The sequence below is a fragment of the Aotus nancymaae genome, unplaced genomic scaffold, assembly GCF_030222135.1.
Source record: "Aotus nancymaae isolate 86718 unplaced genomic scaffold, 86718_ANA_hifiasm-v0.15.2.pri h1tg000016l, whole genome shotgun sequence".
Taxonomy (NCBI): Eukaryota; Metazoa; Chordata; class Mammalia; order Primates; family Aotidae; genus Aotus; species Aotus nancymaae.
The window spans coordinates 64,697,442-64,722,535 of NW_026988428.1; the positions used below are offsets into that span (position 1 = coordinate 64,697,442).

At 44.2% G+C, this 25,094-nt stretch overlaps 1 protein-coding gene and 1 pseudogene across 2 annotated transcripts; both read right to left on the reverse strand.

Annotated features, from left to right (window-relative positions):
- Nucleotides 1–875: 875 nt before the first annotated feature.
- LOC105732605 (pescadillo homolog) lies at nt 876–2,631 on the reverse strand (annotated as a pseudogene).
- Nucleotides 2,632–22,710: 20,079 nt separating this feature from the next.
- LOC105732608 (steroid hormone receptor ERR2-like) lies at nt 22,711–23,934 on the reverse strand. Of its 2 annotated transcripts, XM_064376755.1 has the most exons (2): nt 23,541–23,934; nt 22,711–23,423 (listed from the first exon to the last, which is right to left on the reverse strand). In XM_064376755.1, the coding sequence occupies exons 1-2, from the start codon at nt 23,932–23,934 to the stop codon at nt 22,711–22,713; spliced, it is 1,107 nt and encodes a 368-aa protein (XP_064232825.1). The 2 variants fall into 2 exon arrangements, with proteins under 2 accessions (XP_064232825.1, XP_064232824.1); XM_064376754.1 differs by having other exon boundaries at nt 22,711–23,934.
- Nucleotides 23,935–25,094: the final 1,160 nt, after the last annotated feature.

A 25,094-nucleotide genomic window follows, 5' to 3' on the forward strand; every position in this document is an offset into this window, starting at 1 on the left:
ATGTTTTTTTTTTTTTCTGTATCACTTATTTACTTATATAAGTATTTAAAATAGGATTATCTGACATTATTGAACTGGAATTTGTTTTCAATCTTCAATTAGAGTACCAAGAACAGAGTTAATAGGTTCTTTTTTACATATACTCATAATATCATTCTTTGTGTAAATCTCATAACATCCTTTGTAATGGTCTAGTCTTCAAACAAGATAGTAAATTCTCTGAGGGCAGGGATCATACTTATTTTATTCCTTGCACTTATCACAGTTCCTAGCATGCCTTAACTAAGCTGCATTAACTAAGTTAAAGAATGAATGGAATAATGCTTTAAATAAAAATTGTCTCCCTGGTACACCCAGACATTATTTTAGAGCAAGAGTCAAATGAGGGGAGGTGTATAAAATACCATTTGAACAAAATATTCTAAAACTAAAGTAGATTCCTTTTTTTTTTTTTACAATTGGCACAAAAGTCCAGTCATTTAATAACAAATGCTCCCCCCACCCTCACCCCATCACAGCACCCTGAGAATCATGGGTCAAACTGTGCGGGAGGGGGCTGTAGAAAGCCAGGGTGAATAGGGGCAGCAGGTAAGGGGCTGGGTGGGCCCCTGCACCTCATGTCACTGGCTCCTGGGAGCACAGAATCAGGCTGGGCACAGATTCTCCTCTTCTCTGCTTAGGCACCAACAGGGCAGCTCCATTCAAGGGAGGGCCAGGACTGCCCATTGGCCCAGCCAGAGAGCATTGAGGGATCAGGGCTGGCTGGAGAAAGGAGAAAAGAAATGACTCTGGTCCATCACACTTAGGTCCTCTGGCCTGCCTCTGCCATGTTCAGCTGCTAGGAGCTGGCCTCAGCCTTGAGGGGCCGCGAGCGCTCACTCTGGCCTTGCCTTCTTGGCCTTCTTCTCAGACTTCACCGCCTCATCGTGGGCTTTCCGCTTCTCCGCCAGCTTCTTGGCCTCTCGGATTTTTCGCCTCTTGCCAAACATGATCTTCTGGTACATGTACTTCTCCGGCTTCTTCATCATCATGATGGCCAAGCGCTTGGCCTCGCTCTCTTTCTCCTGGGCCAGCCGCTGCTTATCCTCCAGCTTCAAGGTGCCTGCCATCACCCTGGGCTTCCCCTCCATCCTCTGCTCCTCCAGGGCTGCCAGCCAGGCCTCCTCCTCCTTTTCTGAACCAGCCTCTGCATCTTCCTCCTCCTCCTCATTTTCTCCCCCTCCATCACCATCACCTTCGTTGTCATCGTCCTCTTCCTCCTCTTCTTCCGACTCATTCAGGTTTCCTGGGTCCTGTCCCCACTGCAGAGCTAGCAGCTTCAGCTTCTCAGGTGGGACATAATCTCCTTCCTTCTCAGTCACAAAGGGTGAAAGGTGTAAGGGCAGCTGCACCCCAGGGAAGTACTCTGCCATGGGGAGGAGGAGCCTAGCGTTCACTGAGTCGAACACCCACTGGGGCTGCACGTAGCACCTGCCTATGACGGAGGCCTGCAGCCCAGGCCGGTCGACAATCTGGTGAGTGATGCGGGAGTCTGTGACGTCATAGGTGGCCCCGATGCACAAAGACTTGTCCCAGGACACTTCCCCCAAAAACTCCTGATGACAAAGGCCAGGGCCTCTCGGGGCACCTCTCGGTTCAGGAAGAACTTCAGGCCCTCAGAAAGCTTCTCGTGCTTCTCCTGCGCCTCCAGCTCCTTCCTGTGGTCTTCCTCTTGCGCTGACATCTCCCCATCGGTGGGAAACTCATCCACCTCGGCCTCCTCTTCTACGGCAGGCACCACCACGTGGGCCAGGCTGGCACTGAGGGCCGCCAGTTTCTCCACAGAGCTCTTGGAGTCCAGCGCGTAGGTGCCCTCACTGGCCTTCACCTCTGCTTGGGCCTGTCCCTCGAGCTTTGGGGGTAGTGGAGGTTGAGTGACTGGTAGAGGCGGAAGTGGACGAAGCCCAGCAGGGTGGTGTAGAACTCGGTGAAGGTGGCCATGACTGTAGTCCACGTCTGTCGGGTGGTCACGGGAGAAGGCATAGGGAGTGATCCGCACGATGGGCTGCCCCAGCACCTCGGCCTGGTAGTAAATGCCTTTGATGGACAGGGAGACCTTGCGCAGGGCACGGGAGGCAATGATGGATGCATGAACTCCACGGTGAGCCGGCGGCACAGCTGAATGGTCTGCACATGACCCTTGCCAGTCCGTGGGAAGGTGGAAAAGAGGAAGCACGTGGAGAGGACGTCGTCCAGGTCCCGCAGGGCATCAGTGAATGTGGGGTACCGTTCCTTGATGATGTGGTCAAGTTTGTGGTTGGGCTTATCGTCCTTCAGACGCTCTGTGGTGTTCCACTCGCTCTTCTCATAGGCCTTCCGAAGCTTCCGGACAAACACGTTGTGTTCCCGGAACTTGTTGACGATGGGTTCAAGGAGGAGAAACCTGATGTTTTTGATAAGGTAAAAAGTTTGGGCCTCTGTAGAACCCTTGTTAACCTTCTTCTTGTGTTTGGGTTCATGGGGATAAACGCCCTTCAGACTGCACAGCCACCTAAAGTCAGCCAGGCTCAGCTGGAGCTTCTTACGGGTTTTGTCCCGGGTGATGTAGTTGGTGCCTGGGCCTCGTTCATACTTCTTCTCAAGGCCTCCCATCGCTCCACGTTGAGTAGCAGACTAGGGCTGCGCGGACAGACCTAAAGTAGATTCTTTCATTCATTTATTCCACAAACAAGCTTTCATTCAGTGCTTAGTATTATGTTCCAGGCTTAATGTTTTATGGCATATGGAATAATTGGTAGTTTTTTCCTTTGAATTATTTTATAAATTTAAATTTTGTTTTTCATAGCTTTATTCTGGTTTCAGGCTCTAGATGTCTGTTGGTATTTTACATCCCTTGCGTTTCTCTTAGGGACTTGCATGACAGGATCCTATCTTCCTCTATATTTCATTTCTAATTTTTTGACTTTTTAAAATGGTGCTTTCCTTTGCCCTCCCTGTGAGTTTCACATGACAACTTATTTGGAAAAAAAAAAACAAAAACTCTGTTAGATTATTAATATATGTTAATGAGCTCATATATTATTATTCTGTGATATAATATTTCTGTTATCTCAGAAATAGCTCACTAGATTTTCCCCAATAATATTTTATAATTCTGATACCATTTTCCCTTGGCAGAGTTACTTTCTGGGCATATATACTTTACTCTTGTGTATGAAAAGGTAAAATCTGATGCATATTTTAAAAATAATTTCATTCAGATGGTTAAATATTGGAAATATCTTCTCATCCAAAGGTGAAGTTTTCAATACTTAAAAGTAACTGTCTAAACTGTTGAAAATATATTTTTTCTATTTAAATTTTAATTTTTCTTGCTAGAATTAGACTATATAATAAAATTTTGTGTGTTTATCTTTTACCTGCAATTTTACTAAACTGAATTATTATTTATAGTATTTAAAAAATATATACTTTAAGTTCTGAAATACATGTACAGAATGTGCAGGTTTGTTATATAGGTATACACGTGCCATGGTGGTTTGCTGCTTCCATCAACCTGTCATCTACATTAGGTATTTCTCCTAATGCTATCCTTTCCCACTTACCCCACCCCTCCAACAGGCCCTGGTGTGTGATGTTCTTCTCCTTATGTCCATGTGTTCTCATTGTTCAACTCTTACTTATGAATGAGAACATGTGGTGTTTGGTTTTCTGTTCCTGTGTTAGTTTACTGAGAATGATGGTTTCCAGCTTCATCCACATCCCTGCAAAGGACATGAACTCATCCCTTTTTTATGACTGCATAGTATTCCATGGTGTATATGTGACACATTTTGTTTATCCAGTCTATCATTGATGAGCATTTGAGTTGGTTCTAAGTCTTTGTAATTGTGAATAGTGCTGCAATAAACATACACATGCATGTGTCTTTATAGTAGAATGATTTATAATCCTTTGGGTGTATACCCACTAATGGGATTGCTGGCTCAAATGGTATTTCTGGTTCTAGATCCTTGAGGAATCACCACACTGTCTTCCACAATGGTTTAACTAATATGCACTGCCACCAACAGTCTAAAAGCATTCCTATTTCTCCACATCTTATTTAGCATCTGTTGTTTCCTGACTTTTTAATGATCACCATTCTAACTGGTGAGGGATGGTTATCTCAATGTGGTTTTGATTTGCATTTCTCTAATGACCAGTGATGATAAGTTTTTTTCATGTGTTTGTTGGCTGCATAAATGTATTCTTTTGAGAAGTGTCTGTTCATATATTTTGCCCACTTTTTGATGGGGTTGTTTGTTTTTTTCTTGTAAATTTCTTTAAATTCTTTGTAGATTCTGGATACTAGCCCTTTGTCAGATGGATAGATTGCAAAAAATTTCTCCCACTCTATAGGTTGCCTTTTCTCTATAACGATAGTTTCTTTTGCTCTTTATACAATTTGCTACTCTGTGTCTTTTAATTGGGACATTTAGCCCATTTACATTTAAGGTTAATATTGTTATGTGTGAATTTGCTTCTGTCATTATGATGCTAGCTGATTATTTTGCCTGTTAGTCAATGCAGTTTCTTCATAGCATCAATTGTCTTTACAATTTTGTATGTTTTTGCAGTGGCTGATACCACTTTTTCCTTTCTATATTTAGTTCTTCCTTCAGTAGCTCTTGTAAGGCAGGCCTGGTGGTGACAAAATCCCTCAGCATTTGATTGTCTGTAAAGAATTTTATTGCTCCTTCACTTATGAAGCTTAGTTTGGCTGAATATGAAATTTTGGATTGAAAATTCTTTTGTTTAAGAATGTTGAGGCCAGGCATGGAGGCTCACGCCTGTAATCCCAGCACTTTGGGAGGCCGAGGCGGGTGGATCACGAGGTCAGCAGATCGAGATCATCCTGGCCAACATGGTGAAACCCCATCTCTAGTAAAAACACAAAAAAAATAGCCAGGTATGGTGGCACGAGCCTGTAGTCCCAACGACTTCGGAGGCTGAGGCAGGAGAATCACCTGAAGTCAGGAGGCAGAGGTTTCAGTGAGCAGAGAGCGTGCCATTGCACTCCAGCCTGGGTGACAGGGTGAAACTCCGTCTCAAAAAAAAAAGAATGTTGAATTTTGGTCTCCACTCTCTTCTGGCCTGTAGGGTTTCTGCAGAGATATCTGCTGTTAGTCTGATGGGCTTCCCTTTGTGGGTAACCCGACCTTTCTCTCTGAAATGAAGGACATTTTCCCTTCATTTCAACCTTGGGTGAATCTGACGGTTATGTGTCCTGGGGTTGCTCTTCTGGTAGAGTATCTCTGAATTTGAATGTTGGCCTGCCTTGCTAGGTTGGCGAAGTTCTCTCCTGGATAACATCCTGAAGAGTGTTTTCCAATTTGGTTCCATTCTCCCCATCACTTTCAGGCACACCAATCAAACGTAGGTTTGGTCTTTACACATAGTCCCATATTTCTTGGTGGCTTTGTTTGTTCCTTTTCATTCTTTTTTCTCTAATCTTGTCTTCATACTTTATTTCATTAAGTTGATCTTTAATCTCTGATATCATTCTTCTGCTTAACTGATTCAAGTATTGATACTTGTGTATGCTTCATGAAGTTCTCATGCTGTGTTTTTCAGCTCCATCAGGTTATTTATGTTCATCTCAAAATTGGTTATTCTAGTTTGCAATTCCTCTAACCTTTTTTCAAGGTTGTTAGTTTCTTGCATTGGGTTAGAACATGCTCCTTTAGCTCAGAGGAATTTGTAATTATCTACCTTCTGAAGCCTGCTTTTGTCAACCTATCAAATTCATTCTTCCTCTGGTTTTGTTTCCTTGCTGGCAAGGAGTTGTAATCCTTTGGAGGAGAAGAGGAGTTCTGGGTTTTGGAATTTTCAGCCTTTTTGCACTGGTTTTTTTCTAATCTTCATGGATTTATCCACCTTTGGTTTTTAATGTTGGTGACTTTTGGATGGGATTTCTGTGTGGATGTCTTTTTTGTTTATGTTGATGCTATTCCTTTCTGTTTGTTAGTTTTCCTTCTAACAGTCAGGCCCCTCTGCTGCAGGTTGGCTAGAGTTGGCTGGAGGTCCACTCCAGACCCTGTTTGTCTGGGTATCACCAGTGGAGGCTGCAGAACAGCAAAGATTGCTGCCTGTTTCTTCCTCTGGAAGCTTCATCCCAGAAGGGCACCCACCAGATGCCAGCCAGAGCTCTCCTATGTAAGGTGCCTGTTGATTCCTGCTGGGAGGTGTCTCTCAGTCAGAAAGTATGGGTGTAAGGGATTCACTTGAGGGATTCACTTGTCTGTCTTTTCGTAGAACTTGAGTGCTATGCTCGGAGATCCTCTGCTCTTTTCAGAACCTGCAAGCAGAAACGTTTAAGTCTGCTGAAGTTGCATTCACAGCTGCCTCTTCTCCCAGGTGCTCTGTCCTAGGGAGATGGGAGTTTTATCTATAAGCCCTTACTGGTGCTGCTGCCTTTCTTTCAGAGATGCTCTGCCCAGAGAGGAGAAATCTAGAGAGGCAGTCTGGCTCCAGCAGCTTTGCCAAGCTGCGGTGTGTTCCACCCAGTCCAAACTTTCCTGTGGCTTTGTTTACACTGTGAGGAGAAAACTGTCTACTCAAGCCTCAGTAATGAAGGACGCCCCTTCCCCCACCAGCTTGAGCATCTCAGGTCAACTTCAGTCTGCTGTATTGGCAGCAAGAGTTTCAAGCCAATGGATCTTAGCTTGCTGGGCTCTGTGAGTAGGGGTGGGGGGTCTATTGAGCTAGACCACTTGGTTCCCTGGCTGCCGCCCCCTTTCCAGGGGAGTGAATGTTTCTGTCTTGCTGGCATTCCAGGCACCACTGGGGTATGAAAAAAATCTCTTGCAGCTAGCTTGATGTCTGCCCAAACGGCCATTCAGTTTTGTGCTTGAAACCCAGGGCCCTGGTAGCGTAGGTGCCCTAGGGAATCTCCTGGTCTGTGGGTGGCCAGGATGATGGGAAAAGCATAGTATCTGGGCCAGGATGCATTGTTCCTCATGGCCAAGTCCCTCATGGCTTCCCTTGGCTATGGGAGGGAGTTCTCCAACCCCTTGCACTTCCCAGGTGAGGCAACCCACCCTGCTTCAGCTCACCATCTGTGGGCTGCACTCACTGTCTAACCACTCCCAGTGTGATGAGCTGAGCACTTCAGTTGGATATGCAGAAATCACCCACCTGCATTGATCTCACTGGTAACTGCAGACCAGAGCTCTTCCTGTTCGACCATCTTGCCTGCAACCCTTGAAAATGTATTTTTATATAGAAATAAAGGAAGTTGGCCAGGGGCAGTGGGTCACACCTGTAATCCCAGCACTTTGGGAGGCCAAGGTGGATGGACCACTTGAGGTCAGGAGTTTGAGACAGCCTGGCCAACATGGTGAAACCCTGTCTCTACTAAAAATACAAAAATTAGCCAGGTGTGGTGACTCATGCCTGTAGCTCCAGCTACTTGGGAGGCTGAGGCAGGAGAATTGCTTGAACCTGGGAGGCGAAAGTTGCAGTGAGCCAAGATCACACCACTGCACTCCAGCCTGGGTGACAGAGCAAGACTCCATCTCAAAAAAATAGAATAAAAGGAAAAAGGAATAAAGTAAGTTGTAGGAGATGCTTTGGTAAAACATGACTAGAAAGAAGTCATGTTTGATTTGTCAACTTTTGAAAAGAGATGAAATAAGGAAAAAAGCAAATAAAAAAATCAGACCATTTTTTATAAATTAAAGATAAAAGTAACAACATATATTCTAAATTATAAGGTTTCCTACATTCTGAGGACTAAGATTTAGAGTTTTGGGCAGTTAATAGAGTATAAACCTCAAATATAGTTGGAGATTTAAAAGATGTTTTCTTGAGATGCAAATAATTTGAATGCTCTCTCAAATACTGTGGCAGAACATCAAGGTCCACACTTCTTCTTCTTCCACTTTATCAGTTCAACATAGCAGGGCCAGAATTCAAACTCAGGTTCATTGAGATTCTATTTACTTTTCAGCAAAGAGCATTGGGTAAATCAATACATTACTTCTTGTTTTTCACTGTCCCTCTGGAACTATATACAGGTGTGCTGAAATCAGCACACAATGTAGGAACTTGTTCATCTGCATTGCTGTTTTTCTCTGTTTGCTCTTCTGATGGTAGGTTATGTTAAAATTATCTTTCTTGTCTTTAATTTCTGAGTTGACACAAAGTAAACATTCCTTTAAGAAACATATTATTCCTCTTTCTGAAAACCCTGACACAAAGTAAACATTCCTTTAAGAAGCATATTATTCCTCTTTCTGAAAACCCTGACACTTGACTTTCATTTTAGACAAGCTTTTACTGTCTCTGCTTTTGGAAACTGCAGTGAATGGTTAAGAGTACCAGAAGAACTTGTCATCTATAGCATTCCTGTTAGAACATTTCACAAGGACTAGAAATCTTTTTAGACTATAAAAGTGGAATGGAAAGAATAGGAAGTAGCCCTTCCTTAGCAGGGTTGCAGTATTTTTTTTTTTTTTTGAATTATTAAGAATGATGAACTGGTACACAATAATGGGGAAGTTGTGACTGGGTGACCCAGAGAGGAACTATAGCTAAATTTCACTGGGATCCTGTTTCTCATTCTGTTTTCCTCTGACTGTGATCACTGCTGGATAAAACAACACAGCTGAACAGGTAGAAAACATTTTAAATCACTCTCCCTGTCCTCACCTGGGCCCTCAGTTCTATCATTCAGCTCACTCTACCACAATCTGTACTACATAACTTATTCATATTTCACAGAAAATAAAAATAGCTTCACTGAAACTCTTCTTACCAAGTTCATTATTGAGTTGCACTCTACAAATCCAAAAGACTTTTTTTTTTTTGAAGTCTATAGTTTATTGTATTGTATAAATGTTAGTTTCTTAGTTTCGGTAATTATACCATTGTGATGTCGGGGGCCGGTGAGAACGGCACGTCTGCCGGGGTCTCTTGACCTGCAAGAGGGTCCCAATATCTGGAAGAGAGAGTGCACGGAAGAAAAGAAAAGACAGAACAGGCTGGAGTCTGGAGGGCTGGCCAGGCAATTCCCAATTAGCAATGCCTAAAACCAGCAACTTTATTGTACACAGAGTTAGTATATTTATCTTTTTCTACCTCATTTACAGGCACATTCTTTGCCCCACCTCATTTACATAAGCATGCTTAGTCTCATCTCAATTATCAGAACAGATGCCATTATCTTAATAAAGGGAAGAGAGAGCCATCCGGCTACAAGCTTAGGCAGCGGAAAACACACAATGGGTACAATCAAGTCATGCAGGTGGGTCTCATTATCAGGATGAGGAAACCTATAGTCAAAATGTTAATGATCTATGCAAGTCATCAGAGAGGCGATAGACCCATTAACTTTGCAAATAGCAGTCACAGTAACAAGCACGGGACCCATCAATAGAGGGTAAACAAAGTCATAAAACTAGCCCAGAGCAGGTACTTCAAGAAACAACGCCTAGTAAAACCACACAGCCTTCACCCAGCCTTTAGGTCACTGGACCAGAAATAGGCTTCTGCAAACTCAAACTTCTATTAAAACTCTCTTTCACTGGTCTCAACTGCCTCCAGCGGGTGGGAAACGTGTCCGGGCTCAAGCTCCATTATGGCGGGGACACTGAGTGGTCTCGACGCTGGAGCGATCCCCACATTGTTACATATAACATGTTAACTTTAAGAGAAGTGGGATGAAGGGTAAATACTTCTTTAAATTAAATTGTACAGACAGGGTTTCATCATGTTGTCAGGCTGATCGTAAACTCCTGAGCTCAAGTGATCCACCCAGTTCTGCCTACCAAAGAGCTGGAATTACAATCATGAGCCACTGCCTCTGGCCAGGAACTTTCTATATAGAAAGGAACTTCTTGTAACTCTTTTGTATATTTAAAATTAATGGAATAAATTTTTTAACATTTTTAAAATCTGGAGAGCTTTACAAAATGTGAATTTTTGATACTCCTGCCCTTGATACTCTGAGTCAGCAAGTTGGGAGTAGAATTCAGAATCTATCTATCTATCTATCTATCTATCTATCTATCTATCTATCTATCTATTTATTTTTGAGACAGCATCTCACTCTGTTTCCCAGGCTGCAGTGCAGTGGCACAGTCACAGCTCACTGCAGTCTCCACCTTACAGGCTCAAGGGATCCTTTCACCTCAGCCTCCCGAGTAGCCAGGACCACAGACTTGCACCATCATGCCCAGCTAATTTTATATATATTTTGCAGAGACAGGTCTCACCATGTTGCCCAGGCTAATCTGAAACTCCTGGGCTCAAGCAATCCCCCTGCCTTGGCCTACCAAAATGCTGGGACCACAGGCATGAGCCATCATGCCCAGCCTCCCTATTTTTAAAAGAGCTACTGATTGGCCAGGTGAGGTGGCTCACGCCTGCAATCCTAGCACCTTGGGAGGCTGACACAGGCAAATTATTTAGGGCCAGGAGTTCAAGACCCACCTGGCCAACATGGTAAAAACCCTGTCTCTACTAAAAATTAAAAAAATTGGCTGTGCGTGGTGGCGGTCTTCCCTAATCCCAGCTACTCTTGAGGCTGAGGCAGAAGAATAGCTGAAACTGGGAGGTGAAGATTACAGTGCTGAGATCGTGCCACTGCACTCCAGCCCAAGTGACAGAGTGAGACCCCATCTCAAAAAAAAAAAAAAAGCTACTGATGTTATTTTGATTATTAATGGAACTTGATTTGAGGATTATGGAACTGGAGAAATCAAGAGTGGAGGAAAAAAATCGATCTCATTTTCCCCTAAACTATTCATGTGAGATTAGCCATCATTAATTATGATTTTTAAAAACATTATTAAATTTTAATTTTTTAAATTATACTTTAAGTTCTGGGGTACACGTGCAGAAAGTTCAGGTTTGTTACATAGGTATACACGTGCCATGGTGGTTTGCTGCACCCATCAACCCATCATCTACATTAGGTATTTCTCCTAATGCTAGCCCTCCCCAAATCCCCAACCCCCGACAGACCTCAGTGTGTGATGTTCCCCTCCCTGTGTCCATGTGTTCTCGTTGTTAAACTCCCACTAATGAGTGAGAACAAGCAGTGTTTGGTTTTCTGTTCTTGTGTTAGTTTGCTGAGAATGATGGTTTCTAGCTTCATTCATGTCCCTGCAAAGGACATGAATTCATCCTTTTTTGTGGCTGCATAGTATTCAATGGTATATATGTGCCACATTTTCTTTATCCAGTTTATCATTGATGGGCATTTGGGTTGATTCCAAGTCTTTGCTATTGTGAACAGTGCTGTAATAAGCATACATATGTGTGCATGTGTCTTTATAGTAGAATGATTTATAATCCTTTGGGTATATACCCAATAATGAGATTGCTGGGTCAAATGATATTTCTAGTTCTAGATTCTTGAGGAATCGCCACACTGTCTTCCACATGGTTGAATTAATTAACACTCTCACCAATAGTGTAAAAGCATTCCTATTTCTCCACATCCTCTCCAGCATCTGTTGTTTCCTGACTTTTTAATGATCATCATTCTAACTGGTGTTAGAGAGATACCATTGAGATGGTATCTCAATGTGGTTTTGATTTGCATTTCTCTAATGACCAGTGATGATGAGCCTTTTTTTCATATGTTTGTTGGCTGCATAAATGTCTTCTTTTGAGAAGTGTCTATTCATATCCTTTGCCCACTTTTTGATGGAGTTGTTTTTTTGTTGCAATTTGTTTAAGTTCTTTGTAGATTCTGGATATTATCCCTTGTCAGACAGATAAATTGCAAAAATTTTATCTCATTCTGTAGGTTGCCTGTTGACTATGATGACAGTTTCTTTTGCTGTGCAGAAACTCTTTAGTTTAATTAGATCCCATTTGTCTATTTCGGCTTTGTTGCCATTGCTTTTGGTATTTTAATCATGAAGTCTTTGCCCATGCCTATGTCCTAAATAGTATTGTGTAGGTTTTCTTCTGGGGTTTTTATGGTTTTAGGTTTTACATTTAAGTCATTAGTCTCTCTTGAGTTAATTTTTGTATAGGGTGTAAGAAAGTGATCCAGTTTCAGCTTTCTGCATATGGCTAACCAGTTTTCTCAACACCTATTATTAAAGAGGGGATCTTTTTCCCATTTTGCTGTTTTTGTCAGGTTTGTCAAAGATCTGATGGTTATAGATGTGTGGTAGTATTTCTAAGGTCTCTGTTCTGTTCCATTGATCTATATCTCTGTTTTGGTACCAGTACCATGCTGTTTTGGTTACTACAGCCTTGTAGTATAGTTGAAGTCAGGTAGTGTGATGCCTCCTGCTTTGTTCTTTTTGTTTAGGATTTCTTGGCTATGTGGGCTCTTTTTTGGTTCCATATAAAACTTAAAGTAGTTTTTTTCCATGAAGAAAGTCAATGGTAGCTTGATGGGGATAGCATTGAATCTGTAAATTACTTTGGGCAGTATGGCCATTTTCACCATATTGATTATTCCTATCCATGAGCATGAAATGTTTTTCCATTTGTTTGTGTTCTCTCTTATTTCCTTGAGCACTGGTTTGTAGTTCTCCTTGAAGAGGTCCTTCACATCCCTTGTAAGTTGTATTCCTAGGTATTTTATTATCTTTGTAGCAATTGTGAATGGGAGTTTACTCATGATTTGGCTCTCTGTCTGTTACTGGTGTATAGGAATGCTTGTGGTTTTTGCACATTGATGTTTCATCCTGAGACTCTGCTGAAATTGCTTGCTTATTAGCTTAAGGAGATTTTGGGCTGAGATGATGGGGTTTTCTAAATACATGATAATGTCATCTGCAAACAGAGACAATTTGACTTTCTCTTTTCCTAATTGAATAGGCTTTATTTCTTCCTCTTGCCTGATAACCCTGGCTAGAACTTCCAATACTATGTTGAATAAGAGTGGTAAGAGAGCGCATCTTTGTCTTGTGCCAGTTTTCAAAAGGAATGCTTCCAGTTTTTGTCCATTCATTATGTTATTGGCTTTGGGTCTTTCATAAATGGCTCTTATTATTTTGAGATATGTTCCATCAATACCTAGTTTATTGAGAGTTTTTAGCATGAAGGGCTGTTGAATTTTATCGAAGACCTTTTCTGCATCTATTGAGATAATCATGTGGTTTTTGTCATTGGTTGTTTATGTGATGGATTACATTTATTGATTTGTGTATGTTGAACCAGACTTACATCCCAGATGTGCAGCCAAGTTTATCATGGTGAATGAGCTTTTTGATGTGCTGCTGAATTCGGTTTGCCAGTATTTTATTGAGGATTTTTGCATCAACATTCATCAGTGATATTGGCATGAAATTTTCTTTTTTTGTTATGTCTCTGCCAGGTTTTGGTATCAGGATGATGCTGGCCTCCTAAAATGAGTTAGGGAGGATTCCCTCTTTTCCATTGCTTGGAATAGTTTCAGGAGGAATGGTACGAGCTCCTCTTTGTAGCTGTGGTAGCATTCAGCTGTGAATCCATCTGGTCCTGGGTTTCTTTTGGTTGGTAAGCTATTAATTGTTGCCTCAACTTTAGAACTTGTTATTGGTCTATTCAGGGGTTTGTCTGTTTTCTAGTTCAGTCTTGGGAAGATGTATGTGTCCAGGAATTTATCATTTCTTCTAGATTTTCTAGTTTATTTCCATAGAGGTGTTTATAGTATTCTCTGATGATAGTTTGTATTTCTGTGGGATTGGTGGTGATATCCCCTTTATTATTTTTTATTGCATTTATTTAGTTCTTCTCTCTTTTATTCTTTATTAGTCTGGCTAGAAGTCTATGTATTTTGTTGATGTTTTCAAAAAACCAGCTTTTGGATTCATTGATTTATTTGAAGTGTTTTTTGTGTCTCTATGTCCTTCAGTTCTGCTCTAATCTTGGTTCTTTCTTGTCTTGTGCCAGCTTTTGAATTTGTTTGCTCTTGCTTCTGTAGTTCTTTTAATTGTGATTTTAGGGTGTCAATTTAAAATCTTTTTGTTTTCTTTTGCGGGTATTTAGTGCTATAAATTTTCCTCTACACACTGCTTTAAATGTGTCCCAGAGATTCTGGTATGTTGTGCCTTTGTTCTTATTGGTTTCAAAGAACTTCTTTACTTCTTCCTTCTTTTTGTTATTTACCTAGTAATCATTCAGGAGCAGGTTGTTCAGTTTCTGGTTGTGTGGTTTTGAGTGAGTTTCTTAATCATGAGTTCTAATTTGATTGCTCTGTAGTCTTGTGACCGAAATGCGGATGATGGGCTCAGGTTGCTTCCCAGTAGGATGTGTACTTCCAGACCCTTGGTCCCTCACTCACCCAAGAATGGGGGAGAAGACCCCACCAGGTGCAGTGAGCTCATTCAAGTAAATATCAAATCTTAAAGAGTTTTGCAGAAAGTGATTTATTTAGGCAGAGAGAGAGAAAAAGGAATATGTGTACATATATATATATGTATATATAGAAAGAGAGAGAGACGGAGAGAGAGAGAGAGAGAGAAAGAGAGAGGGAGAGAGAGAGTCAACTCCCATGCTGTCATGAGAGGGCATCCAGAGATGGAGTCCAAACAGATGAGAGAGAAGGGGATTTTTAACCTGGGAGTTATTCCTGCCTCATTTAAGTTTTTTATCTTATGAAAGGAGTTTCTCTAAACTTCCGCTGGAGTGATTGATCTTTGATTTTGATATCTGATTTGTTGTTTGCCCCACAGTCCTCCCATAGCTTTTCACAGGCTTTTCTAAACAAAGGAAGCTCACCTGGGCAGTCTATCTACCCATGCATGTGCAAGTTAAACAAAGACCTCCAAGCTCCTGGATGGAGACGTGAAAGAAGGCAGGTTGGGGATGTCACTAGGAAGTTCTTGCCTTTGAAACCACACCATTTGTGGACCCAGGAAGAGAAGTTAATTACATTCCCTCAGTCTGAGATACTGTTTGTTATGATTTCTGTTCTTTTGTATTTGCAGAGGAGAGTTTTACTGCCAATTATGTGGTCAATTTTAGAATAAGTGTGATATCGTGCTGAAAAGAATGTATATTCTGTTGATTTGGGGTGGAAAGTTCTGTAGATATCTATTAGGTCCTCCTGGTCCAGAGCTGAGTTTACGTCCTAGATATCCCTGTTAATTTTCTTTCTTGTTGATCTATATTGACATTGGGGTGTTAAAGTCTCCCACTATTATTGTGTGGGAGTCTAGGTTTCTTTGTAGATCTCTAAGAACTTGTTTTATGAATCTGGGTGCTTCTGTATTGGATCCATATATATTTAAAATGGCTCTTCTTGTTGCATTGATCCCTTTACCATTATGTAATGCTCTTCTTTCTTTTGATCTTTGTTTGTTTAAAGTCTATTTTATTGGAGACTAGGATTGCAACCCATTTTTGTTTCTTTTTTTGCTTTCCATTTGTTTGGTAAATCTTCCTTCATCTTTTTATTTTGAGTCTATGTGTCTTTGCATGTAAGATAGGTCTCCTGAATACAGTACACCGATGGGTCTTGACTCTTTATCCAATTTGCCAGTCTGTGTCTTTTAATTGGGGCATTTAGTCCATTTACAATTAAGATTAATATTGTTACATGTGAATTTAATTCTGTCATTATGATGCTAGCTGGTTATTTTGCCTGTAGTTGATACAGTTTCTTCACAGCATCGATGGTATTTATAATTTGGTATGTTTTTTCAGTAGTGGTACAGGTTGTTCCTTTTCATGTTTAGTGCTTCCTTCAGGAGCTCTTGTAAGGTAGGCCTTGTGGTGAGAAAGTTTCTCAGCATTTGCTTGTCTGGAAAGAATTTTATTTCTCCTTCGCTTATGAAGCTTAGCTTGGCTGAATATGAAATTCTGGGTTGAAAATTCTTTAAGAATATTAAATATTGTCCCCCACTCTCTTTTGGCTTGTAGGGTTTCTGCCAAGAGATCCACTGTTAGTCTGATGGGCTTCCCTTTGTGGGTAACTCAATCTTTCTCTCTGGCTGTGCCTAACATTTTTTCCTTCATTTCAACCTTGGTGAGTCTGATAATTATGGGTGTTGGGGTTGCTGTTCTCAAGAGGTATCTTTGTGGTGTTCTCTGTATTTCCTGAATTTGAATGTTGGCCTGCCTTGCTAGGTTGGGGAAGTTCTCCTGGATAATATTCTGAAGAGTGTTTGCCAACTTGGTTCCATTCTTCCTGTCACTTTCAGGTACAACAATGAATCATAGATTTGTTCTTTTCACACAGTCCCATATTTATTGGAGGGTTTGTTTATTCCTTTTCATTCTTTGTTCTCTTATCTTATTTTCTTGCTTTATTTCATTGTGTTCATCTTTTTTTTCTTTTTCAAACAGTCTTGCTCTGTCACCAGGTACCAGGCTGGAGTGCAGTGGCATGATCTTGGCTCACTGCAACCTCTGCCTCCTGGGTTCAAGCAATTCTCCTGCCTCAGCCTCCTGAGTAGCTGGGACTATAGGCATGTGGTGCCCATGCCCAGCTAATTTTTGCATTTTAGAAGAGACAGGGTTTTACCATGTTGGCCAGGATGATCTCCATCTCTTGACCTCGTGATCCACCTGCCTCGGCTGCCCAAAGTGCTGGGATTACAGGTGTGAGCACTGTGTTCATCTTTAATCTCTGATATCCTTTCTTCTGCTTGATTGCTTTGGCTATTGATACTTGTGTATGCTTCATGAAGTTCTTGTGCTGTGTTTTTCAGCTCCATCATGCCATTTATGTTCTTTTCTGAAGTTATTATTCTAGTCAGCAATTCATCTAACCTTTTTTCAAGGTTTTTAGCTTCCTTGCATTGAATTAGAGCATGCTGCTTTAGCTTGGAGGAGTTTGTAATTATCTACCCTCTGAAGCCTACTTCTGTCAATTATTCATGTTTATTCTCCATACAGTTTTGTTCCCTTGCTGGCAAGGGTTGTGATCCTTTGGAGGAGAAGAGGAGTTCCGGTTTTGGAATTTTTAGTCTTTTTGCTCTGGTTTCTCCCCATCTTCATGGATTCATCTACCTTTGGTCTTTGATTTTGGTGACCTGGGGATGGGGTTTCTGAGTGGACATCCTTTTGGCTGATGTTGATGCTATTGCTTTCTCTTTGTTAGTTTTCTTTCTAACAGTCTGGCTTCTCTGCTGCAGGTCTGCTGGAGTTTGCTGGAGGTCCACTCCAGACCCTGTTTGCCTGGGTGTCACCAGTGGAGGCTGCAGAACAGCAAAGATTGCTGCCTGTTCATTCCTTGGGATGCTTTGTCTCAGAGGGGCACCTGCCAGATGCCACCCAGAGCTGTTCTGTATGTGGTGGTGTCTGTCGGCCCTTATTGGAAGGTGTCTATCAATAAGGATACATGGGTGTCAGGGACCCACTTGAGGCAGTCTGTTTCTTATCAGAGCTCTAACACTGTGCTGAGTGATCCACTGCTCCCTTCAGAGCTGTCAGGCAGGGAAGTTTAAGTCTGCTGAAGCTGTACCCACAGCCACCCCTTCCCCAAGGTGCTCTGTCTCAGGGAGATAGGGATTTTATTTATAAGTCCCTGACTGCGGCTGCTGCCTTTTTTTCAGAGATGCCCTGCCCAGATAGGAGGAATCTAGAGAAGCAGTGTGGTGACAGTGGCCTTGCTGGGCTGTGGTGGGCTCTGCCCAGTTTAAACTGTTCGGCAGCTTTGTTCACACTGTGAGGGTAAAACTGCCTGTTCAAGCCTCAGCAATGGTGGATGCCCCTTCTCTTACCTAGCTCGAGCATCCCAGGTCGACTTCAGACTACTGTGCTGGTAGTGAGAATTTCAAGCCAATGATCTTAGCTTGCTGGGCTTTGTGGGGTTGGGATCCGCTGAGCCAGACCACTTGGCTCCCTGGCTTCAGCCTTCTTTCCCGAAGAGTAAATGGTTCTGTCTCATTGGCGTTCCAGGTGCCACTGGGGTATGAAAAAAACTCCTGCCACTAGCTTGGTGTCTGCCCAAACGGCTGCCCAGATCTGTGCTTGAAACCCAGGGCCCTGGTGGGGTAGGTACCAGAGGGAATCTCCTGGTCTGCTGGTTGTGAAGACTGTGGGAAAAATGCAGTATCTGGGCTGGAATGCATCGTTCTTCCAGATACAGTCTCTCATGGCTTCCCTTGGCTAAAGGAATAAAATCCCCCGACCCCTAGTGCTTCCTGGGTGAGGTGATGCCCCACCCTGCTCCAGCTTACCCTTTGTGGGATGCACCCACTGTCCAACCAGTCTTAATAAGATGAACTGGGTAATTCAGTTGGAAATGCAGAAATCACCCACCTTCTGCGTCAATCTCACTGGGAGCTGCAGACTGGAGCTGTTCCAATTCAGCCATCTTGCCAGCCAAAAGATTCTTAATCTTTATCTGATGTGTTAATATGATTTGACACATGGGCAATTGTCTCTGTTTTAAATCTTTCTTTTTTTGGCTATAGGATCTGACCTCCTCCAGCATTTTCTTACATAGATCTGGTCCTTCCTTTTCTGTTTCTTTTGAAAAGAAAGATCCTGGTAGGTGATCTCTTTGACATCCTTGATTTTCATCTGCCATTGAAGACCTGCTTTTGTGATTTTCCTTGAATTTTTGTTCCAGAGGAGGTTGCAGTGGGTGTTTACAGTGTGTCTTTCAGGCTCACTTTTTTTTTTTTTTTTTGAGACAGTATTTTGCTCTTGTTACCCAGGCTGAAGTGCAATGGTGCGATCTCAGCTCACCGCAACCTCCGCCTCCTGGGTTCAGGCAATTCTCCTGCCTCAACCTCCCGAGTAGCTGGGATTACAGGCACACGCCACCATGCCCAGCTAATTTTTTGTATTTTTAATAGAGACGGGGTTTCACCATGTTGGCCAGGATGGTCTCGATCTCTTGACCTCGTGATCCACCCACCTCGGCCTCCCAAAGTTCTGGGATTACAGGCATGAGCCACCGCACCCGGCCCTCAGGGACACCTTTTTATCCTGGAAGGCAGCTCAATACCTTCCAGGATAAAAGTGCCTGCCCCTTCACCAGGTGTTCCTCTCACAGGATACTTGTGTGTGCTAGCAGATGTTCTTGCACTCTTCTCTGACCTGTGTCCAATGTATTCCTACCGAGATAGCCACTCTCTGTGAGAGCCCTGCCTGGGAGGAGTGTTTAGTTCAGGTGAAAAACAGAGGAGCCAACACAACAAAACACAAGAAATAACAGAAGCAGTGTATTACTTACAGATCCCAGAGATAAGAGAGCAGCAAGAAAAATTCTGAGGTCAAATGTTCATTATTTGAACTCTCTAAAAAAAAAAAAAGAAAAAACCTACAACTATGGAGCAAACTCTCTACTTTTTTTCCTATTTTGAATCTAATAACTCTTCTGTTGATGTTGAGATAAAATGGATGGCTTATGGCACTCCAGCCAAGACTTTTTAAAAAAGTCTTAAAGGGCTTTTAACTCAATGACCTTACAAATTACAACAGCTTCCTTATAACCAACAACCTAAACACCTTTTGGAAATGTAAATGCTTAGTTAGGCTTGTCTATATGCTTAGGGTGATGGAACAGTTAGTTGAATAATTAATATTATTAAAAAACTAGAAAAATGTTTACAGAAAGTTAGGCTCTCATATTAAACAGATAAAAATCTTGAGCTCACAGCAATCATGTAAACTGTATTTGTCTGCCACACAGGGATCAACAGGCAAAGCAACACAAACAAACATAACTTCTAAAGTGCTTTCCCTGCTGACTAGTCAACCCAACCAGACCAGTGAACAAAAAATACCTCCTTGCACATGATTGGTAGGAATGCATCACTGCCTTTTGCTTTTTTCCTTTTTTCCCCCTTGAAAAGGTGTTTGTTTGTTTGTTTTGATTAGCTGGGGTGATAAGTCTCCCCTTCAACTTTTTTTTGTCAGCTCTTATAACTATGTTTCACCAGTTTTAACTCTGCTATTATGACCCGATGCTAAAATGTTTGTTTTTGTATGAGCACTCATTAACCTAAGACAATCTGAGTAAAATTTCTTTTTTTTTTTTTTTCTTCCATGGTTGGATTTTTATGTTTTATTTCTTGGTTCATTTCAAATGACCTGTATCGTGAGAGTAAAACTGAGACAGGCTGTTTCCTCTTTACAGATTTTCCAGAAATGGCAGGTTTAGGGTAAAGTTGAGTTCTGTTCCACTGGGGGGAGGGTCCCCTAAACTCTCCTCACTTCACCACCTCCCACTAAGTCAGTCCTCTCCTTTCCCTAGAGAGGGTCTTCATCTGACCAGGCTTCCAGCTAAGAAGTTGGCTCCTAAACTTCTTTTCTGAGCATCCAATGGATCCCTTCAGTACCAGGAACTTTCCCACTGGGTGGAGTTCCATTGTTATGGACACATTTCCTGTTGTGATGTGAGTTTTTAGTGTAAAAGAAGCTTCCACCTCATGGACACCAACCATCAGGACTTCCGCCCCACTGTGCTAGAGGGGCAGCAACACCAGATCCAGTGAGGCACAGCTGTCCGGAGCACAGAACACCCACTTGCTCCAAGCCAGATGTTGCACGCTGAGCCAGAGATGCTTTCCCTAGGAAAGACGGGCAGCAGATGCCAGCTGGGCATGATCCCCTGCCACCTGGATTCTTCAACTTGAGCAGGAAGTGACAGAGCAGGGTGCCACCATGGCCCTGCTGCAAGGACACAGCACAGTGAGACTAAGGGAGCCCCACGGAGCACACCCCAAGGTCTCGATTCAAGGTTTCCCCAGAGCAGGCCCTCAGGGCGCAGCCTCTAAACACTGTGCTAGACTTGGCTTGCAGCTGGTGTTCCTTGACACTGAGGAGGGGCCTTTGCCCCTAATGTGCGCCTCCACACAGATCAGGGAAGAGGGGCTGCATGGAGGGCAATGGATGCAGCATCCTGGGTGATGGCTCAATGCCCACTCCTCAAGTGACTCAGACCCGATTCCCCACAGGCAAGGGTAGTGGGGTGGACATGTCCCTGGTCTGGGAGGGCTCTTGGAATCCTTAACATTTTCTATATGGGACTCCATCAGAGAGCTGCTCTGCAGTTTGTGGATTTCAGCCAGCCCTCCCTCCTGTCTGGATGACCTCAGCACGTCATCAGCACGAGGTTCCTAGGGTAGAGCCAGGGAGGTGGGACCAGGGTTTCAATGGAAAAGTTGCAGAAAGGCACCTGGCCTCCTGGTGTCCCAGTGCTGGGTGAGATCTGCCTGCCTCTCTCAATGAGGCGGGTTGGACTAGAAGGGCGTAGATGGGGGATCCCTGCGGGTTTGCTTGCAGGCAGCTGATTAGAAGGGGCATTTTCCATCATGGCTTGATACTCTTTTGTCCTTGGGAGATCCTCTAAGCTGCCCTTACCAACCTGTGAACATAGATGGGTGTTCAGGGCTGCCCCGTAGGTCAGTGAAAACCTTCATGGCCATCCACAGAAACGGGGTGACCCATTGTCCCCATGTGCCTGGGGCTTAGTGTTTTCTGGGACAAAGGAACATCTGGGCAAACTGGGATGGTTGGTCACCCAGCACAGCAGTCAGGGGGACTGCAGGGGTCCCGCCAGGTGTGCCTGCAGTGCCCAGGGGAGCTACACCAAACCTCTGGTTGTGCAAGGGTGGTGGGAGGTCACCCCTCCTGTGGCACTGGCATGCCAGCCCTGTGGCATGATGTGGAGTGCAGAGAAGGGAAGCCAGGAAGGATGAGGCTGGCCACCCCGCTGAGCTCCCTCCCTTTGGGGCCCCTCTGCCTACTTCTCTCAGCTGCTGGGCCTTTCCGTGCTTGGTGAAGATTGGTCTGGGCCTCTGCCCATCCTGCCCTGATCTTCCCCCTAGGGTGCTCTTGGATGGAGTCAGGCTCCTGAGCTTTTCATGGGCCCACCTGGCCTAGACCTGCCCTTCAGGAACAGGGGGACAGCAGGAAGTGGGAAAGGGTTCTGGGGAGGATGGTGTGGCCCCCGCTCTTCTCTGTGTCAGCACGTTTCTGTCTACAGGCCCTGGAGTCACCATGGCTGGCTGAACCCACTGGGTGAGTGAGCTCTGAGGTAGGGTCAGGAAGTAGCGGGGAACCATTGGGGGAGGAGAAGAGGAGGAGGACAGGTGGGCACTGGCATGGGGGGTGACAGGCTGGGAGCAGGCCCCAAGGGGGTGGGGTGCCTAGGAAACACGTGAGCTCTAGCCACTGCTCTCCTGTGGGTCCGCCCTGGCTGAAAGCTGAATGGGGACTGTGGGAGGTATGGGGCTCTCGAGGGGCCCCAGAGGATCTCAGCAGGCAGGGCCTCTGGAAGAAAGATGCTGTTGTCTCTTGCGTACCTGCCCTCTGTGGAAGGAAAACCTCCAGGTGGTACCCAGTCTGAGCACTGCCCACCCAGGCCGTGGATGGGGGAGGGGGCAAGGGAGTTAGGAAATGCACATGCTGCCTCTTAGTGGTGTGGTGGAGGGAAGGGACACTTGCTCCAGTGGTCTCCACTCTCGAAGCGAGTCAGCCCTGGCCCAGGCCTCCGCACTGCCCATGGAGAAGGAAAGACATACCAAAGAAAAAGCCAGTTACAGATGAGCCCTACGCCCCTGCCCCCGTATCCCTGTCCCCCACCCCACTGCACCCGGGAGTCTGCACACAGCCAGGAGCGAGAAACCTCTGCCTCTGGGACAGCTCAGAGCCATGATACAGGGGTTGAAGGTGGAGCCTGGTGGCTGTGGAGGGCTCCACCTCGGCCTGTCTGTTTGTCTGTCTGTAGGTGGGCATGGTCCGTGTGCAGGGCCATCAGACCTTGGCCTCCAGCATCTCCAGGAAGAGTTTGTGCCTGGGCACATTGCCCTGCAGTTTGACGCTGTAGAAGTGCTACATGGCCTTGGCAGCCGTTTGCCGCAGCAGGGGCAGCGTCGGCAGCAGCTTGCCCGTCCTCCGGGGCTCCTCGTCACGCTGGCTCAGCTCATAGTCCTGCAGCACCTCGTGCAGCAGGTCCTGCAGCTTCTGGACAGCCTCCAGATCCTCGATGTACATGGAATTGGAGTTGGCGAGGGCCAGGGCCTTGAGCGTCACAAACTCCTCCTTCTCCACCTTGAGCTTTTTGTACCTGAGCACCAGCTGCAGGATGGCCCTGTAGAGCTCCAGTAGCCCTGTGAGGCAGGAGTGCTCCTCATCCATGATGTAATCCTCAGCGTACACCAGTTTGTCATCATAGGGCAGCGAGCAGTACACGATGCCCAGGATGAGGATCTCCATCCAGGCACTCTGCAGCAGGCTCATCTGGTCCCCCAGGGAGAGGTTCGAGAAGCCTGGGATGTGTTTGGTCCAGCCAATGATGACCACAAGCTCCCGGTCTGCCAGGTCACAGAGAGTGGTCAGGGCCTTGATGTCCTCCTCAGCCATGCCAGGGGGAGGCACGGCATAGAGCTTGTCCGACTCAGCCACCAGTAGGTATAAGACAATCTTGGTCAATGGCTTTCTAGCAGGTGGAGAAATTTGTAAGCTCAGATACGGGCTGCTCTCTGAGTCCAGCCATCGCTTGTATTTCTGGCGGCCTCCACGTGCTCGATCAAGGTGCACACCTTCCTTCAGCATCCCCACTTTGAGGCATTTCATGAAGCAGCAGGCCTGGCGGGACTTGCACCTCCGTTTGGTGATCTCACACTCATTGGTGGCTGGGCAGCTGTACTCGATGTTCCCTTGGATGGTCCTCTTGAAGAAGGCCTTGCAAGCCTTGCAGGAGGCCACGCCGTACTGGTAGCCAGAGGCAATGTCCCCGCACACGAGGCACAGGCGCTTGGGGATGGTGTTGAGCATGTACTCGCACTCGATGGCCGAGTCCTCCATGATGCCGCTGGCACAGTCCTCATAGCTCTTGCGGCACAGGGTGCCTCCCAGCCCGGTGCCTGCAAACATGGGTGGCGAGTCCAGACCGTTGGCGTGGGTGCCCAGGGCCAGGCCAAAGCTGCCACTGGTGTCGGATGAGCCACTGGGGCTATGGTGGCTGAGGGCGTCGATGCTGGAGGACGGGCTGGATGGCTCAGTCTTGATGAAGGAGCCGCAGCTGGAGCCCAGGTACCTGTCATCCGAGGACATCCTGTTCAGTAGCCTGTGGACACCGTAAAATTTCTTAAGAGATTTCTGGCTCACTATATTATATTTTACCATGTAAACATAATATGTGACATACATGTACACATGGATAAACACACCTAAACACACATAGATACACACAAATATATTATAGCTTTTATTTTAGAATTTTAGCCATGAGGCAGTGAAACACACTGGATTACAAAGGCAGTTAGTTAGATTTAAAAAACTGAGTATTGTGGCTCATGCACGTAATCCCAGCTTCTGAGGAAACTGAAGTGAGAGTCTCCCTTGTGCCCAGTAGTTTGAGTCCAGCCTGAGCAACATAGTGAGATCCTTTCTCAAAAAAAAACAAAACCAAAAAAGGCACTTGAATCCAAATTATGTTTCTGGCAAACTGGGGCCTGTTCACACGGTTAAACATTAGTTGTCGCAATAGATAAGTTAATGGGCCAAAATCTAGGGTAAAGCAGATTCCATAGCAGTTTGATTTTTAGAAGCCTATTTTTATGCTTTTTTTCAATTTAAATGACTGTTCTGTGATTCCTTTTCTGTTTTTTTTTTTTTTTTTTTTTTGAAAAGAAAGATCCTGATAGGTGATCTCTTTGATATCTTCAATTTTCAACTGCCATTGAAGACCCAATAAGTCTCCTCTTCAACATTTTTGTCAGCTCTTGTAACTATTTTTCTCCAGTTCTAACTCTGCTGTTATGGCCTGATGCCAAAATGTTTATCTTTGCATGAGCACTCATTTACCTCAGACCATCTGAGTAAAATTTCCTAAGAGATTTCTGGCTGACTATATTAGATTTTAGGGTTACATTTTTAATATTTACATTTTAGCTAGAACTGGCTGAATTGTATAAGAAAGCCAAAATCTCAAAGTTTTCCCCAATTTGATTCAGTACTATTGGATTTTTAAAATGTGTTTAAATTATTCCATCTATCCAGGATACTTCCCATGCTGTTCTGAAAAGCCATGTATTCCCCTGCTCAAGATAATAGTTTTCTTGTTTCTATTCCTCTATACTATGTGGTACACTCACAGATTTGGACATCACTGTTCCCACATCTGATTAAAATCAAGTGCCTTTTTCATCAGGCTCAACCTCAAGGATATCTAAATGGGCTTCCTTTAAAGAGAAGCAATCACAGTGAAGAAG

Coding starts and splice junctions, on each gene's coding strand:
- LOC105732608 (XM_064376754.1), bottom strand. CDS start 23,934: ATGTCCTCGGATGACAGGTACCTGGGCTCCAGCTGCGGCTCCTTCATC.